The sequence below is a fragment of the Anarhichas minor genome, unplaced genomic scaffold (assembly GCF_050575085.1).
Source record: "Anarhichas minor isolate MPS153535 unplaced genomic scaffold, ASM5057508v1 ptg000003l, whole genome shotgun sequence".
Classification (NCBI taxonomy): Eukaryota; Metazoa; Chordata; class Actinopteri; order Perciformes; family Anarhichadidae; genus Anarhichas; species Anarhichas minor.
The window spans coordinates 11,786,148-11,807,253 of NW_027466449.1; the positions used below are offsets into that span (position 1 = coordinate 11,786,148).

General features: G+C 40.6%; 5 protein-coding genes across 6 annotated transcripts; 2 read left to right on the plus strand and 3 right to left on the minus strand.

Annotated features, from left to right (window-relative positions):
• Positions 1–36: 36 nt before the first annotated feature.
• On the minus strand, positions 37–2,591 carry ubxn10 (UBX domain protein 10). The gene has a single exon (XM_076097997.1). The coding sequence runs from the start codon at positions 2,036–2,038 to the stop codon at positions 1,295–1,297; it is 744 nt and encodes a 247-aa protein (XP_075954112.1). The 5' UTR covers positions 2,039–2,591; the 3' UTR covers positions 37–1,294.
• Positions 2,592–3,528: 937 nt separating this feature from the next.
• On the minus strand, positions 3,529–4,992 carry cptp (ceramide-1-phosphate transfer protein). The gene is made up of 3 exons (XM_076098009.1): positions 4,887–4,992; positions 4,619–4,752; positions 3,529–4,531 (listed from the first exon to the last, which is right to left on the minus strand). Exons 2-3 carry the CDS (start codon positions 4,744–4,746, stop codon positions 4,009–4,011), a joined length of 651 nt encoding a protein of 216 aa, XP_075954124.1. The 5' UTR covers positions 4,747–4,752; positions 4,887–4,992; the 3' UTR covers positions 3,529–4,008.
• Positions 4,993–5,373: 381 nt separating this feature from the next.
• Positions 5,374–13,523, plus strand: ints11 (integrator complex subunit 11). Its single transcript, XM_076097948.1, has 17 exons — positions 5,374–5,559; positions 5,849–5,946; positions 6,480–6,553; positions 6,640–6,868; positions 6,978–7,076; positions 7,157–7,191; positions 7,276–7,414; positions 7,532–7,596; positions 7,895–8,084; positions 8,160–8,243; positions 8,334–8,423; positions 9,434–9,596; positions 9,729–9,839; positions 10,657–10,718; positions 10,836–10,978; positions 11,210–11,339; positions 13,127–13,523. Exons 1-17 carry the CDS (start codon positions 5,532–5,534, stop codon positions 13,190–13,192), a joined length of 1,806 nt encoding a protein of 601 aa, XP_075954063.1. The 5' UTR covers positions 5,374–5,531; the 3' UTR covers positions 13,193–13,523.
• Positions 13,461–15,425, minus strand: LOC142956392 (lysophosphatidic acid receptor 6). 2 transcript variants are annotated; one of them, XM_076097967.1, is made up of 2 exons: positions 15,045–15,425; positions 13,461–14,773 (listed from the first exon to the last, which is right to left on the minus strand). In XM_076097967.1, the coding sequence occupies exon 2, from the start codon at positions 14,556–14,558 to the stop codon at positions 13,590–13,592; it is 969 nt and encodes a 322-aa protein (XP_075954082.1). In that variant the 5' UTR covers positions 14,559–14,773; positions 15,045–15,425; the 3' UTR covers positions 13,461–13,589. The 2 variants fall into 2 exon arrangements, with proteins under 2 accessions (XP_075954082.1, XP_075954074.1); XM_076097959.1 differs by having other exon boundaries at positions 13,461–14,632; positions 15,045–15,424.
• Positions 13,670–19,495, plus strand: LOC142956406 (PHD and RING finger domain-containing protein 1-like). The gene is made up of 7 exons (XM_076097982.1): positions 13,670–16,271; positions 16,911–16,994; positions 17,092–17,231; positions 17,444–17,535; positions 17,753–17,940; positions 19,036–19,123; positions 19,216–19,495. Coding segments are annotated over exons 1-7 (744 nt in total). The 5' UTR covers positions 13,670–16,121; the 3' UTR covers positions 19,218–19,495.
• The last annotated feature ends 1,611 nt before the right edge of the window (positions 19,496–21,106 follow it).

Consider the following 21,106-nt stretch of genomic DNA (forward strand, 5'->3'; position numbering starts at 1 on the left):
TCGTATCAAGCAAGACCATTATATTGGTGAAAAGAATGAATGTTGCTCAGAATCTTTTATTAAACATATAATGAAAACATTTTTCTTCAGGTAGTATACAATATATTCAGGTGATTGATTCGTCATGTCGTGGTACTTTTACGCTTCATCAAGAACAGCTTTCATCCAGAAATCATTTGTGGCTCCATTCAGTATGAAAACATGTAAAAGGAGTTCTTTCTCAGAACACATTGAGGGTTGGTTGCTGATGACCTTTTTCACAGCGGCCATTTTCACTTGGAGAAAAGCAACAGGTGTTGCTAATAACAAGGATGGCATTGTTTGTTCTTAATTTTAATATTTACACCTGTGCTTTTCCTTCTGCAGCATGTCAAAATATCTTCTGTTGGTTTATCTCAACTAGTGACTCAACACATACAAGTCTGTAAAATCAACAACCAGTCACAGGATCAAGTATTTATGTTTATACAGCAGGGCAGTAGTTATGCTCAAAGTAAATATATTGGCTGTACTGTGCCTCTGCATCTGAATTAAAGCATATTTGGCAAATGAGAACATCAATCAGAAAAGAAAAGGTGTGAATAATTGCAACAACCCATTTTGTTGCTGTATTTGTCAGCATTTCGTATCGCGTATGCTTTCATATTAAATACCAGATAAACAAATTAATCCAATTTTCTTTAAATCAATAACTGACAGATCATTTGTTAATTTACTAATCACCTACTGTCTTGACTGGAATAGAACATACTTGTCATTTTAAATGTCCTCATAGGCCAACTGGTTATATATACGTTTTAGTGAGTATTCTGAGAAATCGTGCAGTAAAACAAGTTTCCAGTAAAGATGCATTAGTGAATCTAATTGTTCTGAATTTTCTGTCGTCAAAAGCTCCAAAAAATACTTAAAGATTCTCTCCAGACATGTTTTAAGACAAAATTAGTAATAGTCTACAAATAGTGAGTCTAAGAATAATAATTTTAGTCCAATATGGAACAAAAAAAGTTAAATTACCTAAATGAGTTTAAAAAAATTCACATTTACAGCATATCTACTACTTATGAAGCCCCAAACGTCCTGAAAGATATATTTATCTTTTGCATATAAAATCAATAAAAAAACAAATGGGCTCTGCTGCTTCTCCCTCATTTAATTTTTTTGTTTATATCTCAAACGTTGAACTGCTGGACACAAAGTTGCTTCTACTTCATCAAACTCTGCAACACACGGAGGGGGATTTTAAATACCACCACAAAGCCCGAGCTGCAAAACTTAAAAAAAAAAACATTTAAGCTCACTGGTCCTCCCCGAACCCTTCATTCTGTGAGATGCACAACAGCGATCTGTTCAAGATGCCACACTGGGCCAAGCTCATGTCCATGTCTGTGAAGGTCCTGCGTGGCACATCCATGGTCTCGATGGAAGCCCCTCCGTACTCTGCTTCATACCTGAGCTCTGCACTGGCTCTCACCGTCAGCAGAGTGTCTGTGGGTTCAAAGTGCTGCTGAAACCTCCTACCACATGGTGCTCGGATAGCCAGGAGCAAACTGCCAGCTTCTTTGGCCCTTATAGGTCCTGGGTCAGGGGGCTTTGGCCCAGCCCTCTTGTCCACCTCGGAGCTGCTGGTCTGGGGGGTCACATCCTTCACTTTGGGGAGATCTGGCTCCTCGTGTCTGGGCCTCTGCTGCAGGACAGCATCACTAGACAGGCTGAGCTTGGACATGTTTTTGTGCAGACTCACATCTGACTGCCTTCTACCTATAGACGGAAGAACCTTGTACTTGTTCAAGGACTGCGGTGGAGCTGCGGGGGCGTGTTGCGACATCTGCAGAACCCCATCCTGGCTGAGCTGGCTGGCCGGCCACATTATGGGTTGTGACTGGGAGCGTAGGTTTCTGTCCGGCCTGCTGTGCACGGGAACATCTGGAGACACGACCGGTGGTCTCGGTGTGCGTCTGTCAGCGTCACCGGAACACGAAGAGTCGTTAACAGCCGGTCTGCTTCGCCCTTTGGAGGACTTTGGCCTGGTTGAATGCATTGATAACGTCGGGAGAGCTCAGAATAGTCTGTTTTTCAGTCCTTCACAATAAGAGTCGAAGACAACCATACCCGTTGATGTTTCGAAGCCGCTTCACTACGTGGAAGAATAGGGTGCGTCCTCCCGTTGAAGCTAAATTACAAGTTAAAACGCTGAAAAATGCCGTTTGTCGCTTTTTCCATCCAGTTCCTACCGGAAGTGCCTCTCTTTAAGCGTCAGCGAGGTTGCTATGACAGTCTGGTTGCCTTGATGACGACTTGCAGTGTTAGTCGAGGAGACCCCCCCTGGTGGTGGAAGTACGCAACTGCAGCTAAAAAATACAACACAAAATGTATTCATTGATTTTATTTTGTGTCATTAATCTAAGTCTGTGTAGGAATAGGTAACTAAAGTTATCAAACAATGTATTAAACAATATTTTCCACTGAAATGTAGTAGAAACTGGTACCACAAACATTTACTTCAGTACAGTACTTGAGTAAATGTGTTTGTATACAGAGTTGTATACAATGCATGTTGATATGCTTTAAATCTGTGGTTGGTGTTGAAAGTACTACACACAGCGCTACTTCTTCCACTATTAAGTCTATTTGGACTTCTGTTATTTATAACAGTTGGTTCACAAGAGAAAAGAAAGTCAGAAGTTGACGTTGATAACCATGAGCACCGGATTATAAAAACATGACACCATCAGAGTTAATTTATGTACTTATTTACTTAAGACTACAGGTAACAAAATTAATCAATAGTTATCAAATCAAACATTCACAATCGTCAACCAAGTGAACATGTTTTCATAATGCTACACTGTTTATACATTATATTTGAATTAATGATACTATATGTATATATTACAGTACATTCTTGAGAAACAATACGCCAATCACTTCAAATAAATAACAGCAGTGTATTTTGTGATTTATACATTAATAAACTGCATTTAGATCACACACAGCAGGGTTAGCAACTCTGAGTCAACGGCTAAAAACTTTGTTTCATTGTATATTTTTCCCTCTCAGTAAAACTGTCTTAGTATTTGGTTTGGCCATTAAACTGTGTTTTTGAATAAAGTATCCACTTCTGTCTCTTACTGTTTGGGTATGTTTTGCTTTTTAACTTCTCAGTTAAATTCATTGACACGTTTAGACTTTCCCGTCACCGAAGAAGTGATTTAGAAACTGCTTCTCTCCCGTTAAGGCTGCAGTTTGCCGTTGGTCTATTAAATGAAAGACAACAGAAATGAATGCAATATCTGGTGTCATACAATATCATATTCATGATCTATTGAATATATCTGTCAGTATTTCAATGGAATTTGGTATGAGACCTAATGGCCCTATTATTACATTATGTCAAACATGCATTTCTCTAATGCATAAAATCATGATTGGTATCTGTTCTAAATAGAGCAGCAAATAACAATTATTTTGATTACCAACTATCATTATCAATTTGCTATTAATGGAATCTGTCAAAAAACAGAAAATAGCAAGAAGGGCAGCACATTTTTATATTATTTCAGAACATGAAAACATACAATATTTGGTGTTTTTTGTACTTCTGATTAACTGATTGTCAAAATAGTTGCAAATGCTTTCTTTTTTTTTTTTTTTTGCAATTTTTGGAATAAATAATTAAAACAAACAGCTCTTAGCAGTGAGCTAAGACTTGGGCCCCACTGTTCCCTTCATCTACTTAAATTTAAATAGAATACATATACAAGCAAAAGTTGAGTTTAAAAGAGGCCCATTATAAAAAATTGCATAATAAACATGCAACATTTAAATTGGCAGTAGTTTTACATATTATTTAAAAAATGTAGAATATACAGATTAGCGTCAGTGAACGTATGCTTAGTTAATAACACTGTGCAGGTGAGGAACAACCCTTAAGTTGCTAAAAACAAACAGCAGCTATATTGACAGCCCTTGTAATGTATGAAGTGTCAAATAATATAAATTGTTTGCTCTCTATGGTAAGTCCATTAAGTTGTGTTGAGTGTAAAGTTCCTCTGTGATCTGGTACACCTCAGAGATAAGAGGCAGAGCTTCCCCCAGCTTGGCCACCACCTGCTCCGGGGTGCCTACGTTCATCACTTCAAAGAAAGCAGGGCGCCCCGGGAGCATGCAGAACGCCATGCCTGCAGCTTTGCGGACCACCCACGGGTGGTGCTGGGAGAGAGACTCGTTGTAGGACTCTGAACACATGACGGAAGTCTTGCTGTCCTCGCTGCTGGTGCGGAGGCGGTCCAGGAAGAGATCCAGCCACCTCAGTGCACGGTGGAGCCTCAGTAGGGTGCGGCAGCCGGACTCTGGGTGGCCGCCTCTCTTGGTCAGGTCCACTAGTTCGTTCTCCAGCTCGTACTTGACCATTGACTGGACGGTGACATACTGAGACCCGTTCTCACCATTCAAGTGAGCCACCAGGATGTGGATCTTGGTGACAGCATCCTTGGAGATGAAGCCAAAAACACTCCCCAAGCTGTTCAGCAATCTAGTAACAAAATTAACAAAACAGTTTGCTACCACCTGACACTTTCTAGACCGTTTCAGCTGAGTATAGTATGTACAATACACCTACTTTATGAGTTTACGCCACCCAGCGACGTATTGTTCAAGATAGATGTCTTTGTTCTCCGACAAACACAACTTGAAAGTATCGAGCACCTCCTGTAAGCAGAATTTCTGGTCTTCTTCAGTACCAGCCATGGTTTTCTATACGGAAGTGCTACCGTCAAAAGCCACCAGGCAACAAATGGATGCGCAAATGTGACTAACGGCTACCAACCAACTGGAGGTCGTAATAAATGTAAGTATTGACGTGTAAGTTAAGAGACCGAAGACATTACCTGCAAGAAAAATTTCGAAAAAAAGGAAATTCAAGCGGTACTCTTCATGTCAGTGGACCGACAGGTCATTCCTGCTCTGCTCCGCCTCTTCTGCGCAGACTCGAGCCGGAAAAACACCAGAAATGTACAACTTTGCCTTAAAAATAAAAGCGCTGGCTTCGCTTTCGGACGGAGCATAGTCTCTACCGTGAGATAAATTAAAGACAAGGGAACCACACACTCTGTGGCCTGCCGTGACATTGGCAGAAAAAACAAGGAAGAAAAGAAAAACTAACTGTGAAATGTGGAATGGTTGTGCCCTGAGCATGTCAAATCTTTATTTAATATTGTTTCTGACAATACTGGAATCAACCTTTAAAATACATGCGTTGTGTGAATGAATGTAAATATAAACTCAAAACAAAGCACATCAGCTTTTTGTAGTCAAGTCTTGTGACATGGTTTGCAGAAAGGTGTTTTATTGTGAAAGCGCTGCCCGGAAGTGTGCAGCTAGACTCTGGTAGTCGGTACTAGAAATGACCCACATGTATACAAGGTGGACAATAAACATATCTTTGTGAACAAGGTGTTGTACATCGGAAGCAGACCGGCCTCCTCGGCTAACTGGGTGTCATTTTTCTATCTTCAACATCAGGCTGAGAAAACATGCCTGAAATAAAAGTAACACCACTGGGTGAGTAACGGTAACGCCACAGTGGGACGTTAGCATCCTGCTATGCTAGTTCCGTCAACAATAAATGAGTCTATAACTTTTTGACGGTATATATTCGCTACAATGTCTGGCGCTCTTTGAGCAGTAATAACTTGTGTATTTTCTGTTGTGATGGTCAAAGACACCTTGTAAGTTGCACCCGTCACTGCCAGCAGCTGTTATTTTAGCTGGCGAGGCTAACTTAGTGGCGCATTTACTGTGTGTTTTGTTTTTTAAAGCTTTCTCTCAACTTCACTGTTCCCTCTCCAAGGTGCTGGACAGGACGTCGGCCGCAGCTGCATCCTCGTCTCTATCGGAGGCAAAAACATAATGCTCGATTGTGGGATGCACATGGGATACAATGATGATGTAAGTCAACTAGCTTGTATTTCAAAAGACAAATATCCTGGTAAGATAAACAGCAACATAAACATACATTTTAAAACGAGTTAGCTAACACAAGCAAGTTTTGTTGTGCACTAAGTTGAAGCCTGACATAAAACCTTAGATTTTTGACCCTTAATCATGATAACAACAAAGACAGCTGTGTCTGATTACAGAAATCATGCAATGATTTGCATTACATGAAAGTTGTGCCATGCAGATTTAATTCTAACAGAATCATCCTATAAGGATGCTCATTATACAATCTCCACATACACCCATCTCTCGTTCCATAAATGTTTTCAAACACCTGCAGTTTCATCACCTTGCTTTAAGGCGTTTTGTTGGTCTGGCTAACCATCGTTTTGACATTAGAGTCTTTATAGTCTTGTTTTGAATGTATTAGCCTCAAAACATATTTTTAAGACATATTATGAGTTTCATATGATTTGGACCTCGTAGAGAAGATAAATTACAGTCTAATCCCAATTAAACGCAAATCTGTGTTGTCATTGCAGAGACGTTTCCCAGACTTTTCTTACATAACCCAGAATGGGCGTCTGACTGATTTTCTGGACTGTGTAATCATCAGGTTTGTTGTGTCACCGATATAGATAAAATAAATAAAACAATCCGGTGTTGTTGTTTTTTTTACATGGCTACCTGTTCCTTTCTCAGCCATTTCCACTTGGACCACTGTGGCGCTCTGCCCTTCATGAGTGAGATGGTGGGCTACGATGGACCCATCTACATGACCCATCCCACCAAGGCCATCTGTCCCATTTTGCTGGAGGACTTCCGGAAGATCACCGTCGACAAAAAGGGAGAAACCAACTTCTTCACCTCGCAGATGATCAAGGACTGCATGAAGAAAGTAGTACCTTTGAACCTGCACCAAACCGTCCAGGTGCAGTGCTCACGTCATTTTTGAAGATATCCGTCCATTAATCATTACGGCACCAGCTGCTCGTCTCTTTTGATGGCAAATCAAGCTGTTTCTGTTGTGCTGCTGGCAGGTGGATGATGAGCTGGAGATCAAGGCGTACTATGCAGGCCATGTCCTGGGAGCTGCCATGGTGCACATCAAAGTGGGATTAGAGTCTGTGGTCTACACGGTGAGTGTAAACAAGTCTGCACTGTATCAGAGAGGGAATTTGACAGACAGGTTCTCAGAATAATGTCTTTTCATTTTTAGGGAGACTATAACATGACACCTGACAGGCATTTAGGGTAAGTGGCCTTTGCTGTATATATTGATTATATGCTGGAGTTTATGCCTACAGTCTCTTCATCCTTGTGTTTATATATTTGCAGTGCGGCGTGGATCGACAAGTGCCGTCCAGACATGCTCATCTCAGAGTCTACATATGCCACCACCATCCGGGACTCAAAGAGATGCAGAGAGAGGGACTTTTTGAAGAAAGTGCATGAAAGCATAGAAAGAGGAGGAAAGGTAATTTTCAGAGTTAGTGGAATTTCTGTGTTTTGGGGTGTTTACTTTCCGTCTTATATTGCATCACAGAGAGAAAGTTTGGATTATTTTCAAATTTTAGTTTTCTCATCTTTTCAGGTTCTCATTCCAGTTTTTGCCCTCGGAAGAGCACAAGAACTCTGCATCCTGTTGGAAACATTTTGGTAGGTTTGTTCTTCAAAAGAAGTGAAATTCACATAAGCTGTCTGTAGCTTATGTGAATTTAGCTTAAACTATAAATAAGACAGCAAAGATGATAGTGAAAGTGATGTGTGGAGGTAATCACTGGTCCCTATATAAGTTATAACACATATTGATTTTCTCATTAAATAAATGTCTCTTAAATAGCTGAATTAATTTTACTACGCTTGATAGAATAATGGTGGTATTCTGTATCAGCTTTTTTACAATAAGTGCCGACTCATTGGACAGACACTCTAATCATCTACTCTCCTCAAACAGGGAGAGAATGAACCTAAAGGCCCCGATCTACTTCTCCACCGGGCTGACGGAGAAAGCTAATCATTATTACAAGCTTTTCATAACGTGGACCAACCAGAAGATTCGAAAAACCTTTGTACAGAGAAACATGTTTGAATTTAAGCACATCAAGCCGTTTGATCGCTCCTACGCTGATAATCCTGGGCCGATGGTAAGTTGTTTCTTTTTCCTCCGATGTGTAAAAAGTTCAAATGGCAGTGAACTACAACAATGTGTGCACTTTCAGGTGGTGTTTGCCACACCAGGTATGCTGCATGCTGGCCAGTCTTTGCAAATCTTCAAGAAATGGGCTGGCCATGAGAAAAACATGGTGAGTCTCGAAGAGGCAATAGAAGATGTTTTTTATATATATTTTTTTTTTTTTTTTTAACAACTGAACAACTAGTTCTGCCTCTTTTAGGTAATCATGCCTGGGTATTGTGTACAAGGAACAATCGGTCACAAGATCCTAAATGGGCAGAGGAAACTGGAAATGGAAGGGAGATCAACGGTAGGAGTTTTTAATTTCCCTTTCATCTCTGTCAGTTATGGGATCACAAAATCTGCCTACTTATGCCTTTACTGTTCACTAACTAATTAACGTGGTTATGTGTGGGACTATTCTTTTCTCCATAACTCTTCATAAAACCACAACATGTTACTGTTACACTTTTGTGTTCAGAGTAAACAAATGAGTTATAACATGCTTATAGATTGCTGCAAAGATGACGTTTTTATGTTGGCCAACTCTGAAGTTAGCATCGCACTGGTTCCCTCCACAAAAAGCCAAAGGGACTTTTCAATTGAACTTTGGATTATTGCAGAAAATAAACTCTGAGGTAAACAAAGGTTTATGATACGAACACATTCTGTTCATTAAGATAATCTTCACAAATGAAGACCAGTTTTATGGTTTTTGAAGCATAAATGCAATCGGCAGAAAAGCTAAAGTTAGGCTATAAACAAACTACACCTCGGCCGCATAATTTCACATCAACACCACGAAGTCAAAGGCGGATTACAGTTTGGCGTGATGATCTTTAGTAGTCTCAGTTAGCCACTTGTTAGCATACTTTTTTAAAACACGTAAAAGTTGCAAAATTCACGAGTGGGTTAGGTTATTTACTGACATATTTTATGTCGTAGAACAAAATGTTTAAATCTCTACAGCTTCTGTTAACCACAGACCTTATTTCTGGCATCTAACCAAAAAAAACATTCAAGGACTCCATTGACTTTGAGACGAGGGAGTGCAAAAATGCCGACTCATTTCCGGGTTTTAGGACTCATTCCTGCAGCACTCTATTACTGAGATTTAGACAGTCTGTCTAGTTTGTTTTCACTTGCTTTCAGTCTATGCGAAGATAAGATAAGAAGATATTTGTCTCCATATTTAATGAAACTATGAGAGAGAGAGTTCTCATCTGTCTCTCAGCAAGAAAGCCAATAAGTGTGTTTCCCAAGAAATCAAACTACTCCTTTAACAATACCCGTTGACTTCATTTTCTGTGATTCTTACAGTTGGAGGTGAAGCTACAGGTGGAGTACATGTCCTTCAGTGCCCATGCAGATGCCAAGGGCATCATGCAGCTCATTCGCATGGCTGAGCCTCGAAACATGCTGCTGGTACACGGGGAGGCGGTGAAGATGGAGTTCCTCAAGGGCAAGATTGAACAGGAGTTCAGTAAGTGCATCTCCATCCACATCGATAATGTTAGGCCTGTTAAAAGTCATTGCTAAAAGTTTGCATGCCCACAGTAGGAGAAGGAGAAGGCGTTGTAAGTGCTGTTAATGTCTTTTTTTTTTTGAATGGCAGGCATAGATTGCCACATGCCAGCCAACGGAGAGACAGTGACTGTGACTACAAATCCCAGCGTGCCTGTGGATATCTCACTCAACCTGCTCAAGCGAGAGATGGCTCTCGGAGGTACGTTTTGTTGATTGTTAAGGAATTAGTTTGGTTTAATTCACAACCTAAGGAGTAATAAAATGGCACAAAGTTTTGTCTTTGGTCACGATGGCTTCCAGGGTGCCTGCGCACTTTCACAATTCTGTTTGTTCCTGACATTTGATGAAGACTGAAGTGTTTTTTCAGAGTGGTGTACGTGGCCCGTGTCACCTAAATATCATAACTCAAATTGGCAAATGTCATGTATGTGAGATGATAGACTGTAAAACCAGATAAGAAATGAGAAGTGTCACCTATCAGGAAAGTACAACGATGGTTTTCCATCCTCTTTCTTGACTTTTTGTCTAGTTTCAGAATCCGAACCGCTTATTTTCCAAGGTATGTTGCACATACAAAGAATTTGACTTGTCTGAAGATTCTGACCTGTGTATGATTTATGTCGCTATGCAGGCACAGTAATAAAGTTGTTTGATAAAATCCAACGTCTGGGCAATAATCACAAACACCTTACGCCTCAAATTTGAATATAATATCAGACTAATGTTGGTTGTATCGACCAAAAATGTTTTCAGTTCTACAATGTCTGAAACATTTAAAGTATAATACAAACCGCCGACCATTCATAACTGTTCGGACTTCTTCTTCCTGACAATGCGTAGTACAGCGGGTTGCCAGATCGTCAGGTCAAGTATCTGCTCTTTCTTCATAACAACCCGCTGAGATCTGTGAAAATATTGGCAGGGACAATCGGCAGCCCCCAAATCTACACCAAAGACTTCTATCTGTTTATTTTCTTGTTTATTTATTCATGTTCTAAACCATTCTTGTGTTGAAGGGCCGCTTCCTGATCCCAAAAAGCCCCGTACCATGCATGGAACCCTGATCATGAAAGAAAACGTAAGTTCAAATACTTCTGTAAGTCTGTCGCTGTTTAAGACTTTGTAAATACTTGTGTGACCTGCAGTCTAGTGGCAGATGATGGTGCAACTCCTCGTTGTCTTTCCCCGAGCACAGAGTCTGAAGCTGGTGTCGTCAGAGCAGGCCCTGAAGGAGCTGGGCCTCAACGAACATCAGTTACGCTTCACCTGCCGCGTGCAGCTCCAGGACCCGCACAGCGACTCCGACACGCTTCACAGAATCTACGCACACCTCAAGAGGTGAGAGCAGCACTGCAGGAGGAGGAGATTCACCGGGCCTCCTGCGTCCACTTTCTAATCTACTATCACCTACACCAGCCACTTTCTCTCCCTTCCTCCATTGTCGTTTGTTTGCGTGTCTAGTTCATTTTCAATTATTTTATTATATTTGTGATATACTTCACTGCGTTTTGTGACATGTAAAATAACATCTATTATAAACCCTCGTTTTTTTGCATTTGTCTGCTTCAGCGTGTTGAAAGGCTACACCATCCAGCACCTCCCCGATGGTACAGTCATGGTGGAGTCCATCGTCATCAAAGTCTCCTCCTCTGCTGAAGACGCCAACACCAAGGTCCTGCTGCTTTCCTGGAGTTATCAGGTAAAATATGTTCATCGTCTTTGCGTCACGGATTTAATTTTACTTTGTCATCTAAATGGTCTTTTAAAAACTTTGTACATTACAGCATAAAAACATAACAACACAATACCGAAACACAATAAGACAAGTAAACTTGTCCCACAGAAACTGGCAGGTCAGATATAAGGACATTACAATACGTATGTTAAAATATTAATAATAAGTAACTGGTTTGTTTGTTTTTTACATTGAGAATGACATCAAGGATTCTTACTTCATCTGTTGTTTTAAGATGAGACTTTTCTCTTCCACTCAGCACCAAAAACTTAGCACTTTTTAAAAATCTTTATACAGGAGTAATTCATTGGCATGGAAATAAATATATATTGAAACAGATCCAGAAGGCCTTAAGTGGTCAGATATTTGTAGAGTTGATTGTAAACAAGCACCCACGTACTTATAGCTATCCACAATTTCCACTTTTCCTCCTTTTAACAAGGTCTGAGAGGGTCAACATATCCTTGGTTTTATAAATAGTCTCAGATAGTGATCATCACACCACCGTACAACCTCGCTAACCACAGGCATATCCGAAGACTCAGTTCTGTGAAGCTTTCAACCTCTGCGTCATCTGTTAATGTACTAAACAGAAGTGTGAATAAGGCACAACCCTGTGGGGATAAATATCAGTCTTGCATGAGTTTTTGTGCCCTCAAGGTGCTTATTGAGACAGCTGAGCAGCAGTGGCGGCTGCATCATCCAGCCCTCCGGACAAATAGCAACGGGTCAAGTAGACCCACAGAGTCCATATTTATGTAGGACATTTGCATAGTCAATAAAAGTAGGTAACTAGTAACTAAGATTATATGTGCAAAAAGTTAGGGCAACATTTGCTCCCTGTTCTTTTAAATGAATGAGTGATGATTAAAACTCTGCCAGCCCCCACTACCAGCCCACACTACTTCCTGTCCCAGATCCTTTTCGCCGCAGCACGTGAGTGCATTTGTTTTGGGTAAAACCTGGTCGGACCGCACCGCCAGCGAAATATCAGTGAAACGGTCCTGAAAAAAGGTTGATCAAGAAGTAAAAACGTATGTGGGCAGACAGTATGAGAGTAGGGGCTTTGAATTACATGTAGAAGGTGGGGAAACCTTCCTGTTGTCACTGCGCAATGGAAGGTGAGTGGTTTCTGTGGCTTCATGTGCGCCGTGCAAAGCACAAAGGGTAAAATATAGACATGTCTGCCTCTTTGTCATATCCAAACATTCATTATTTTCAGCTGATCAAATATATTTTTCTGCCTTGTTATATTATTTTATTGTAAACTGATTATCTTTGTTTTTTTTAGACAAAACAAGCAGTCTGAAGCAGTTTTTCAGACATTTCAGTATTTCCGGACATATTCTAGACCAAACAATTACTTGCGAATATAATCTGTTGATTAAACGATAATGGTGCGACTTTTCGTCAATGCTTGCTCTTTTTTGTGGAATATCACATAGTTAACCTTTTTAGAGTGTATGACATACTGTGTGCAAAAACAAGGGGTTGCAAAGTAGCAACTGCTTAATTTTAAGGTGTCATCAGGTAAAAGAAAATTTGGGAACCGCAGTGACGTATATCTATGAGTTCCGATTGAAAAGTACTTTTTGTCTGTCCTCTTCGATTTGTCTATGTACTGATACCACTTTCGAGGTATGTGTTTATGTCAACATGTGTTAAAGTAAAAAATATGGTGCTTTGTCTTTCCTTCCAATGCTTCTGCTTTGACTTCATGTTTGTTTTATGTTTGTTTTTGTTTTTGTCAGGACGAGGACCTCGGCAGCTTCCTATCAACTCTGCTGAAAAAGGGGCTTCCATCTGGACTCTGCTGAAATATCTTTTGTTCAAAAACTACAAACATTTGAAGGAAAATTCCCCCTAAAAGTAATTCATGTACTCTCACTCTTTTGAACCTGGATTTGTGGAGGCTGAAAACTGAGGATTACATATTTGTACCTGTAAACTTTGAATTTGCTCTCTTCTAGTGTTGGGATAGTGATCCTTATTGGCCCATTCTTCTTTAAGTGATGTAGGAGACTCTGTCATGGACTCGTTTATCGACTGAACTGCACAAGATTAAGGAAAATAAGAAACTCAAAGTCTGATTCGTCCCTTTTATTTTGATGTACAAAGTCAGTTTCAATAAACACTTCTTTTTCTTTTTTTTTTTTACATAAACAATGACTCGTATAAGGAGACATATTTACAACATGCATACACCGTTACCCTTCAGCTCAATGCAATGGTATAGACACCCCTCCTTCTCCGGACTCTTCCCCACAGCCATGCCATCTTTAACTGCTTCCATTTGCAGTGGCTGGTGGTGACGTAGTAAAGCACGGGGTCCAGGCATGTGTTGAGGATGACGAGCGCTGTAGTGAACCGCCTGGCGTTGTAGATGGCGTTGGCCAAGTAGCAGCTCTGGATGACCTCCATCCGTCGAAGGAGGTGCAGCAGGTACACCACATGGTTGGGCAGGAAGCAGAGCAGCGTTATGGCCAGGATGGTGTAAATGACCCTCACGGCTTTTTGGGCTGTTTTAGTCCTTATCATGGAGATGCGTCTCGCAGCCAGCGGGTAACACACCAGGATGATCACGGAGGGCAGCAGGGAACCAAATATCAGGCACAGCAGGCTGTACACCGCCAAGCGCGTGTTCCACTCTCTCTTGGCGAAGTTCTCGAAGCAGCTGCGGTTTCCGGATCCGTCTGCGTTGGTTTCCAGGGGTCCCAGGAGGACAAAGACCAGCATAGCCACTACAATTACACACCAGAGCACCACACTCACAACCAGGGAGCACCAGGGGCTCCGCAGCCTCAAATAGCTGTGCGGGTGTACCGTGGCAATGTAGCGATCCACACAGATGCAAGTCATGAAGCAGATGCTCATGTAGATGTTGGCGAAGAACATAATACCAGTGACACGGCAAGCGACATCACCAAACACCCAGTTGTTTCTGTTGAGGTGGTAGTGGATCTTGAAGGGCAACGTGCAGAGGATGACGATGTCTGCCAGAGCGAGATTGCTGATGTAAACACTGAAGGCTGTGCGGGGTGTGGTCCTGAAGGTGAAGACGAAGAGGGCAGCCAGATTTCCTGGTAGACCTAAAACTAAAGCGAGGATGTAGACCGTTGGGAAGAAGTAGTACTGGTACTCTGCTGAGGGGGTACTGCAGTCGCCACCTGTCACATTCATCATTGCAGACGGAGTGTTTTGTCAAATGAAAGTCAGTGAGCGTAGGTTGATTCTCATAAACGCTGCTGCATCGGTTACTGTGAAAAACACAAACATGTTTCCATTCAGAGTTTTTCCACTTTCACTTTTTCACCACCTTTGACACAAATCTATTTTCGTCATTCTTTCTTTTATTTTGTTCCAGAAGCTGACTACATTGTTCTGTATTGTTCATGTTTCTGAAAACAAGGAAAACAGGGAGGACATTTTAACACATAGTAAACATTTACTCACACATGTAATTACTACTTTACATTTATTTAAAAAACAGAAATAGCAGCGACACACTGATCACTTTTTAAAAACCATAAAAGTTACTGAAACTTACTGTAGCATTCACTTACAACTTTTCTGAAACATTAGATGAATATTAAATTCTTTACTCAAACTAAACCTAGACTATACACATGTTGAAATAAAACAAAAAGAGTTTAGGAAAAAAACACTTACCAAGGTACTTCGCTTGACTCCTTTGCTTGATCTCCAAATGCAGAAAGCTACACTGTATGTTGACAACACATGAGATAATAGCTTCGTTTTGTAGCGGCACATTGGTTGAACAGCTCCTCTCTGAATACAGTGAGCATATACAATGCTGCTCTTTGCAGAGTCGTCTTAATTTCCTGTTTCAGTGTACTGTAGGAGTGGAGTTTAGAGAGGGGCAGGAAACCATAGCCTGATGACACTAGAATATCCACACAGTCTACTTTTACGAGTGTATTCATAATTTGCGTAGCTTGACATAATCACACAAAATGCACATAGAGGTCAAGCATGCTTCACATTTTCTTTTTTTGTTCTTCCAAGATTTCCACACTGTATGATTGCTAATTGTTAATGAAGTTATTGCAAGATATGAATATGGATCTTTTCTAAACAAAATAATATCTTGTGCACGTAACATCCATATCTATGTCCTCCAGGAGCTCGTGCTTTCTGTAATGCTATGATATAATATTTGTCACAAATCCTGTTGCATTATTAATATAGCATTAGGTTGGTAATTTGTAGTAACATTTCAGATACTCTTCTCTCAAATGAGTTAGTAAAATTGTGACTCAATACATGTTGGTTTGGTTTGGCTCCTAAAAACTTAAATGTTAAAATTGTAGATGTGACGTATTATTTTGAAAAAATAAGACCGGAAGTTGTTTGAGTACGGCGGAACATGGAGTGAATTAAAATGTGTCAGATGTTTCGGTTTACAGGCGAATTATAATAATTTTATATTGCTAGTTAATATGTGCTGTAACAGCTAGCTAAAAGTCACAACTAGTTTAAAGTGTATTACTCATAGACTGTAGCTATATAAGAAGGTATTACTAGCTACACGATCCTGTTATGCTTGCTACCAAGCGAACCTAGCTAGCTTAGCTAACGTTAGCTGTTATCATCATTAACGGTAATGTAACGTTCAAGCTCACACAAAAAAAATCTGATACAACAGTGTGGATTTGTGTTTAAATTTTACTTTAGCGAGCGTCGTCACAGTAAACAGTAATTTTCTTGTCCAGTAATATTTAAAATATGGATAAGTCCACCGTGGTAAACGCAGCAGGTGGAGAGGCTGAAGATAAATGTTATATCTGTCTGAGCCCCTTTGAAAAGCAAATAATAGCCTCTCTGGAAAACTGCCAGCATGTATTTTGCATTGATTGTATACTCCAGTGGTCCCAGGTAAACATACACTTCACCTGTCACTCCTGTCCAGCAAAATATGTCCTGTCTTTACCACACTTACTTTTATCAGAATGATATGTATCTTAAATTCTGCCGAGAAGGTGTAGCAATACCACTGGAAAGTTGACTTGTGCTTAAAAATAAGGCTAATTATCCCACCTTCATGGCTCACTGTTCTGCTGCAGTGACATATCAATAGTTCAATACCACGTCAAAAGACATTAGAGATTACAGCTGAATGATTAAGTGATTGACTCAGTAATTTTAATAATCAATTATCTCTTTTAATCAATTAAATACCAAACGGTTATCTGCCTCCAGCCTCTCAAATGTGAAGATCTGCTGCTTTTCTCTGTTTCGTATCATTGCACATGGAATATATTTGGGTTTTAGACTCTAAAGCTCTCGCATTTTGACACAACAATTAATGGATTAATTGAGGAAAGATGATGAAAATAATCATTAATTGCAGCACTGTTACATATAATATATGTATGAGCCTTCACTTTGGCTTCACACTACCTTTTCTTCTCTCTGTACAGACTGTGAATCAAATTGTAAAACACTATTTTGTCAAAGCTGCAGGAGCATCAAGGTTTTGTTGTTGTACAAACGTTGCTCCGTCTTGACTCCCAGACAGCCAACACTTGTCCCGTGGATCGGATCAGTTTTGCTTTCATCCACCAGAGACGGTTTCCTGGAGGGCCGATCCAAAAGAAGGTGATTATTTTGCAGTGTCCTGAAGGAAGCTTTTTGAAACGTGTGGGAACATGTGGGCAGTGTTTGGGGGGCTAAACTGTTTGCGTTGTTGCTGCAGATCAAAGTGAGGACAAAGAAAAGGGAAGATGATGACGATGATGAGGAAGAAGAAGAGGGGAATAACACTGTTATCTGCGAGGAATGTGGACGCAGCGACCGCAGGCACCGGCTGCTAGTGTGCATACACTGTGATTCAGGGTACGGCATTACAGTCCTATCGAGGGGGATGTTGGTCTTTCATTTTCACTACATACCGGTGTTTATTTCAGTCATAGCAGCAGCATTTTATTCACTACAATAGTTAGTTGTACTTCACTGACTTTGACCACTCAAACTCCTACGGTCTCTGCTGCAGCTGCTGGGAAATATATGTTAAAGGTACTTAATCACAGTTGCACTTTTTGTTCCAGGTATCATATGGACTGCTTGACTCCGTCACTAAACACTGGCCCAGAAGGTGACTGGATTTGTGCTGAGTGTGCGGTCACTCCCCAGCATACAGGTAAACCTTTGTTCTTAACTAAGTAGGTATCTGGCACCTTAAATACACACATAATTCTGTTATTATTTTGCAAATGAATTGATTGAGGAAATTGTAGCTGCCTCCTTCTTTAAAGGACCACACTGGTGTTTATGTATCCTTTCATCCACACTATGGATAAAATAAAGGAACGTGTCTAAATTGTCTAAACACATGATGTGAATGTGTCCCTGCACAGACGGCTCCGTGGTGGAGGATGAGGTCAGTGATGGAGAACTGACGGACCTCCTAGCTGAAGTAGATGACACCTCATCTACCAGCAGTCGCCTTCGTCCCTCCACTGTAAATCGTCCGAGCAGCTCCGCTGATCGACGACACAGTCAGAGGATCCAGAGCAGAGCTGGCGCCAATCCCCAAACTTCCTGGGTCAGTTGAACATCACACTGAGAGAGTAACGTCTGTTTATCTACCCCATGTGCATTATTCATTTAGGTTACCTCAAGTAACTAGAGCAAAGAAAAACTCCTCAAGCTGTTATCAGATCCCCTCACTGTATGGGCACCGCTGTGGCATTGAACCACATTTCTTGCACATGTGCTGTTAGCAGTAATGCAGAAATCAACCAACTGACACATGGTGCATCGTCTCTTGCTGCTGGTGTTTGTGGTTACTGTCTGAAACAAGCTTCTCTGCCCCCTTGGGTTCATCTGTGTGGGTTGCTGCGTCTGCTCGTGTACAGTAGACATTGATTTATTGTAACTGCTGATAAGGATCAAAAGGCCACATAACCTTCGCTTCGTCTCACCACTGAGAGTCTCGTATCATCTTCCTCCATCAAGTGCTTTTTTAAGGTGGTAGAGTGCTGTCTGCAGGTGGCTGTAAGTAACTAAATAATCTTCTAGTAGAGACAACGCTTTGTTTACTCACTCAAGGACACCCGTGTGAATGTTTTTCCTCTCCTAACAAAGACTTGAGCTCAAGCCCTCTGTGGATACTCTTCCAGCTGGGAGTCCTTTCTCAGTGGTGTGTCAGTGATTCGTTTTCAGGTCATACTCAAAGACTGAGTTATTATTTTCAGCCCAGGGGTTTTGAATACTTCTTAACTTAAATTAATAAAAAAATAGGAATGGTTTGATCTGATACGCTGAGTCAATAGGGCAATAATGATCTTATCAGCCAGATACGAGTCTTTCTCAGTGTCACAATGAAAGTCAGTGTTTCTGAATTTATCCCTTTTGCGGCATATAAAACATAAACACAATAAAAACACAATAAGACAGTTTAAGATATTAAAAGTGCTATACTATACACCCAATTCATAAAAAAGTAGATAAAAGGAAAGAAAAAGTGCAGCACATGGTGCATTATTATAATTTGATTGCACAACAAGTTGCGCCTCATTTTCAGTAACCTTAAATATGTAGTACGTACTAAAACAAAATTCAGTTGATTCAGTTGACAACCTACCATAACATTAGTGTTAATCTCCATAAATGATCTGTTTCTTGTTCTTATTCCCAGCATGTACCTAGATACCTGTTACGGGCAACAAAGCCTGCAGTTGAAGTAGCTGCACTTCCTCACAGTGACACCAGCAGTGCTGCGGTCTGTAAGTTACCAACTGTTAGTTCACTTCCCCTTAGCTTCAAGAGTCGGTACATTATTTTGTATTCAACATCATCTGTTTTGTGTGTTTCACAGAGTTAAAGACAAGAAGGAAGCGTTCTACGTGAGCTCCTGACGCCAAGAGGAGAGTTGTTGTTCAGTGTGTGTCATCAATTCCTGATGAAGGCGCTCCTGTCATACATTACCACATGGTGGCAGCAGTGTGTTGTAGACATGAACCTGACCAGAGGAAGAAGTTGTTTATTTCAGTAATACTGTTTCATCTTAAGTTGAATGTTTTTGTTTTACTTTTGTTCAAAGATAAGTCTGACATTCTATACTTTTCTTACTGTCAATAAATCCCATGAAAATACCATTTTCCGCCTCTCAGCACTGTATAACTAGCCGACCCGGTCTGTAGCATTCGGTCCATTAGTTACTACCGAAGAGGTAAATCTAACAGGAGTAAATAGTGCATTTATTTTCAGTGTAGGATTAATACTCATTGGGTGCTATAGTGAGTGTTTATGGCAGCAGGATGGTAAATGTGGGATTAAGCCAAACTAAACTGCAGTGTGTGTGTGTTCATGTAAATGAAGCGACCCACTGCAACATTGTGGCTCACCACCAACCACTACGACTAATGTACCACCTGCTGTACCTCTTCGGCCATAGCCGCTCACTTTTTAAATCGATCTTTTTTTAATCCGATTTTTTGTTGTATAATTAGATATAAACTTAATTACCTGCTTTGTAAAATGAGTTTCTTCAGAGTAAGCCACCTCCAATCTACAAAATACACAATACGCTGATATGTTGATATGTCCAAAGTAGAAGCTGAACGCAAGCATTTACAATAACACATCTTTTTAAATACTACATTTTAGAAACATGACTAAGAGTCTACAGCCACTCTCAGCTCAGCTCTGAGAAGCTGTACTTCCAGAGATACTTTGAGCTGAATGCTAACTTCGGCATGCAACTTTTCTTACAATACTTTCTAATGCTAACATGTTGATGTTCAGCAGGTATTAACCATGTTCACAATCTTAGTTTAGCATTTTAGCATGCTAATATTAAGGAGCACTAAGCATTAATTACAGCTGAGGCTGGAGGTAATGTCATCATAATGCCGGTTGAACATTAATGTCTTTTACAAATTCCAATCAATGAATATCTCAATACATCAAACCTTTTGTGTAAATCCATTCAGTAGATGTGGAGATATTTTAATAGATAAGGGAAAACTCTGACCTGCTGGTGACACTGATATAAAAGTAAGGGAGTCCCCAAAATCAGTAGGATTCATCCTCTGGGGAACATGAATGTACAAACTTTAATAGCAATCCATCAAATAGCGCTGGAGATATTTCAATGTGGACCGACAGACCGTGAAAGTGAATAACTATAAATAGCTCTTAATCTAAAGCACCTTGAGCATCAGTGTAGTTACTTTGGTTCAGGTAACACGGTTTGGGTGGACGAAGATGGTAGCTGGACCTAGACCAAATAAAGTATGTGAAGTAACCGGGGTTTCTGAGGCTCCTCTACTCTTCTGCAGGATTTCCTCATCCCTCCTCCTCCAGCAAGCCCTAGGCCATCGCCTAGCAACACCAGCCTTTAGTCTCATTTCTCAGGATCTTGTTCAGCCGAACCTGAAGGTCTGTTGTTTCTGGTCATCTGATATTAAATCCCTCCTTTGATGTCCAAAATCAATTGTCTGTTGAATCCGACTGCCTTAAAAATCAGAACCAGTTTCTGAGAGATGCAAGTAATCCTTCCACCAAAATAACTCTGATATGACAGTTCAGATATTATAGCTCATATGTATCAACGTTGATCTGTGTGTATATGTATGTGTGTGTGTGTGTGTGTGTTTTATTATCAGCGTGTGTTATGATTCAGTGGGCGGGTACTTAAGCCTGCAGCTCATCTTGCCCTACTTTTCCCCTCAAAACAATGGGCACAGTAAAAACAAATGTTCACC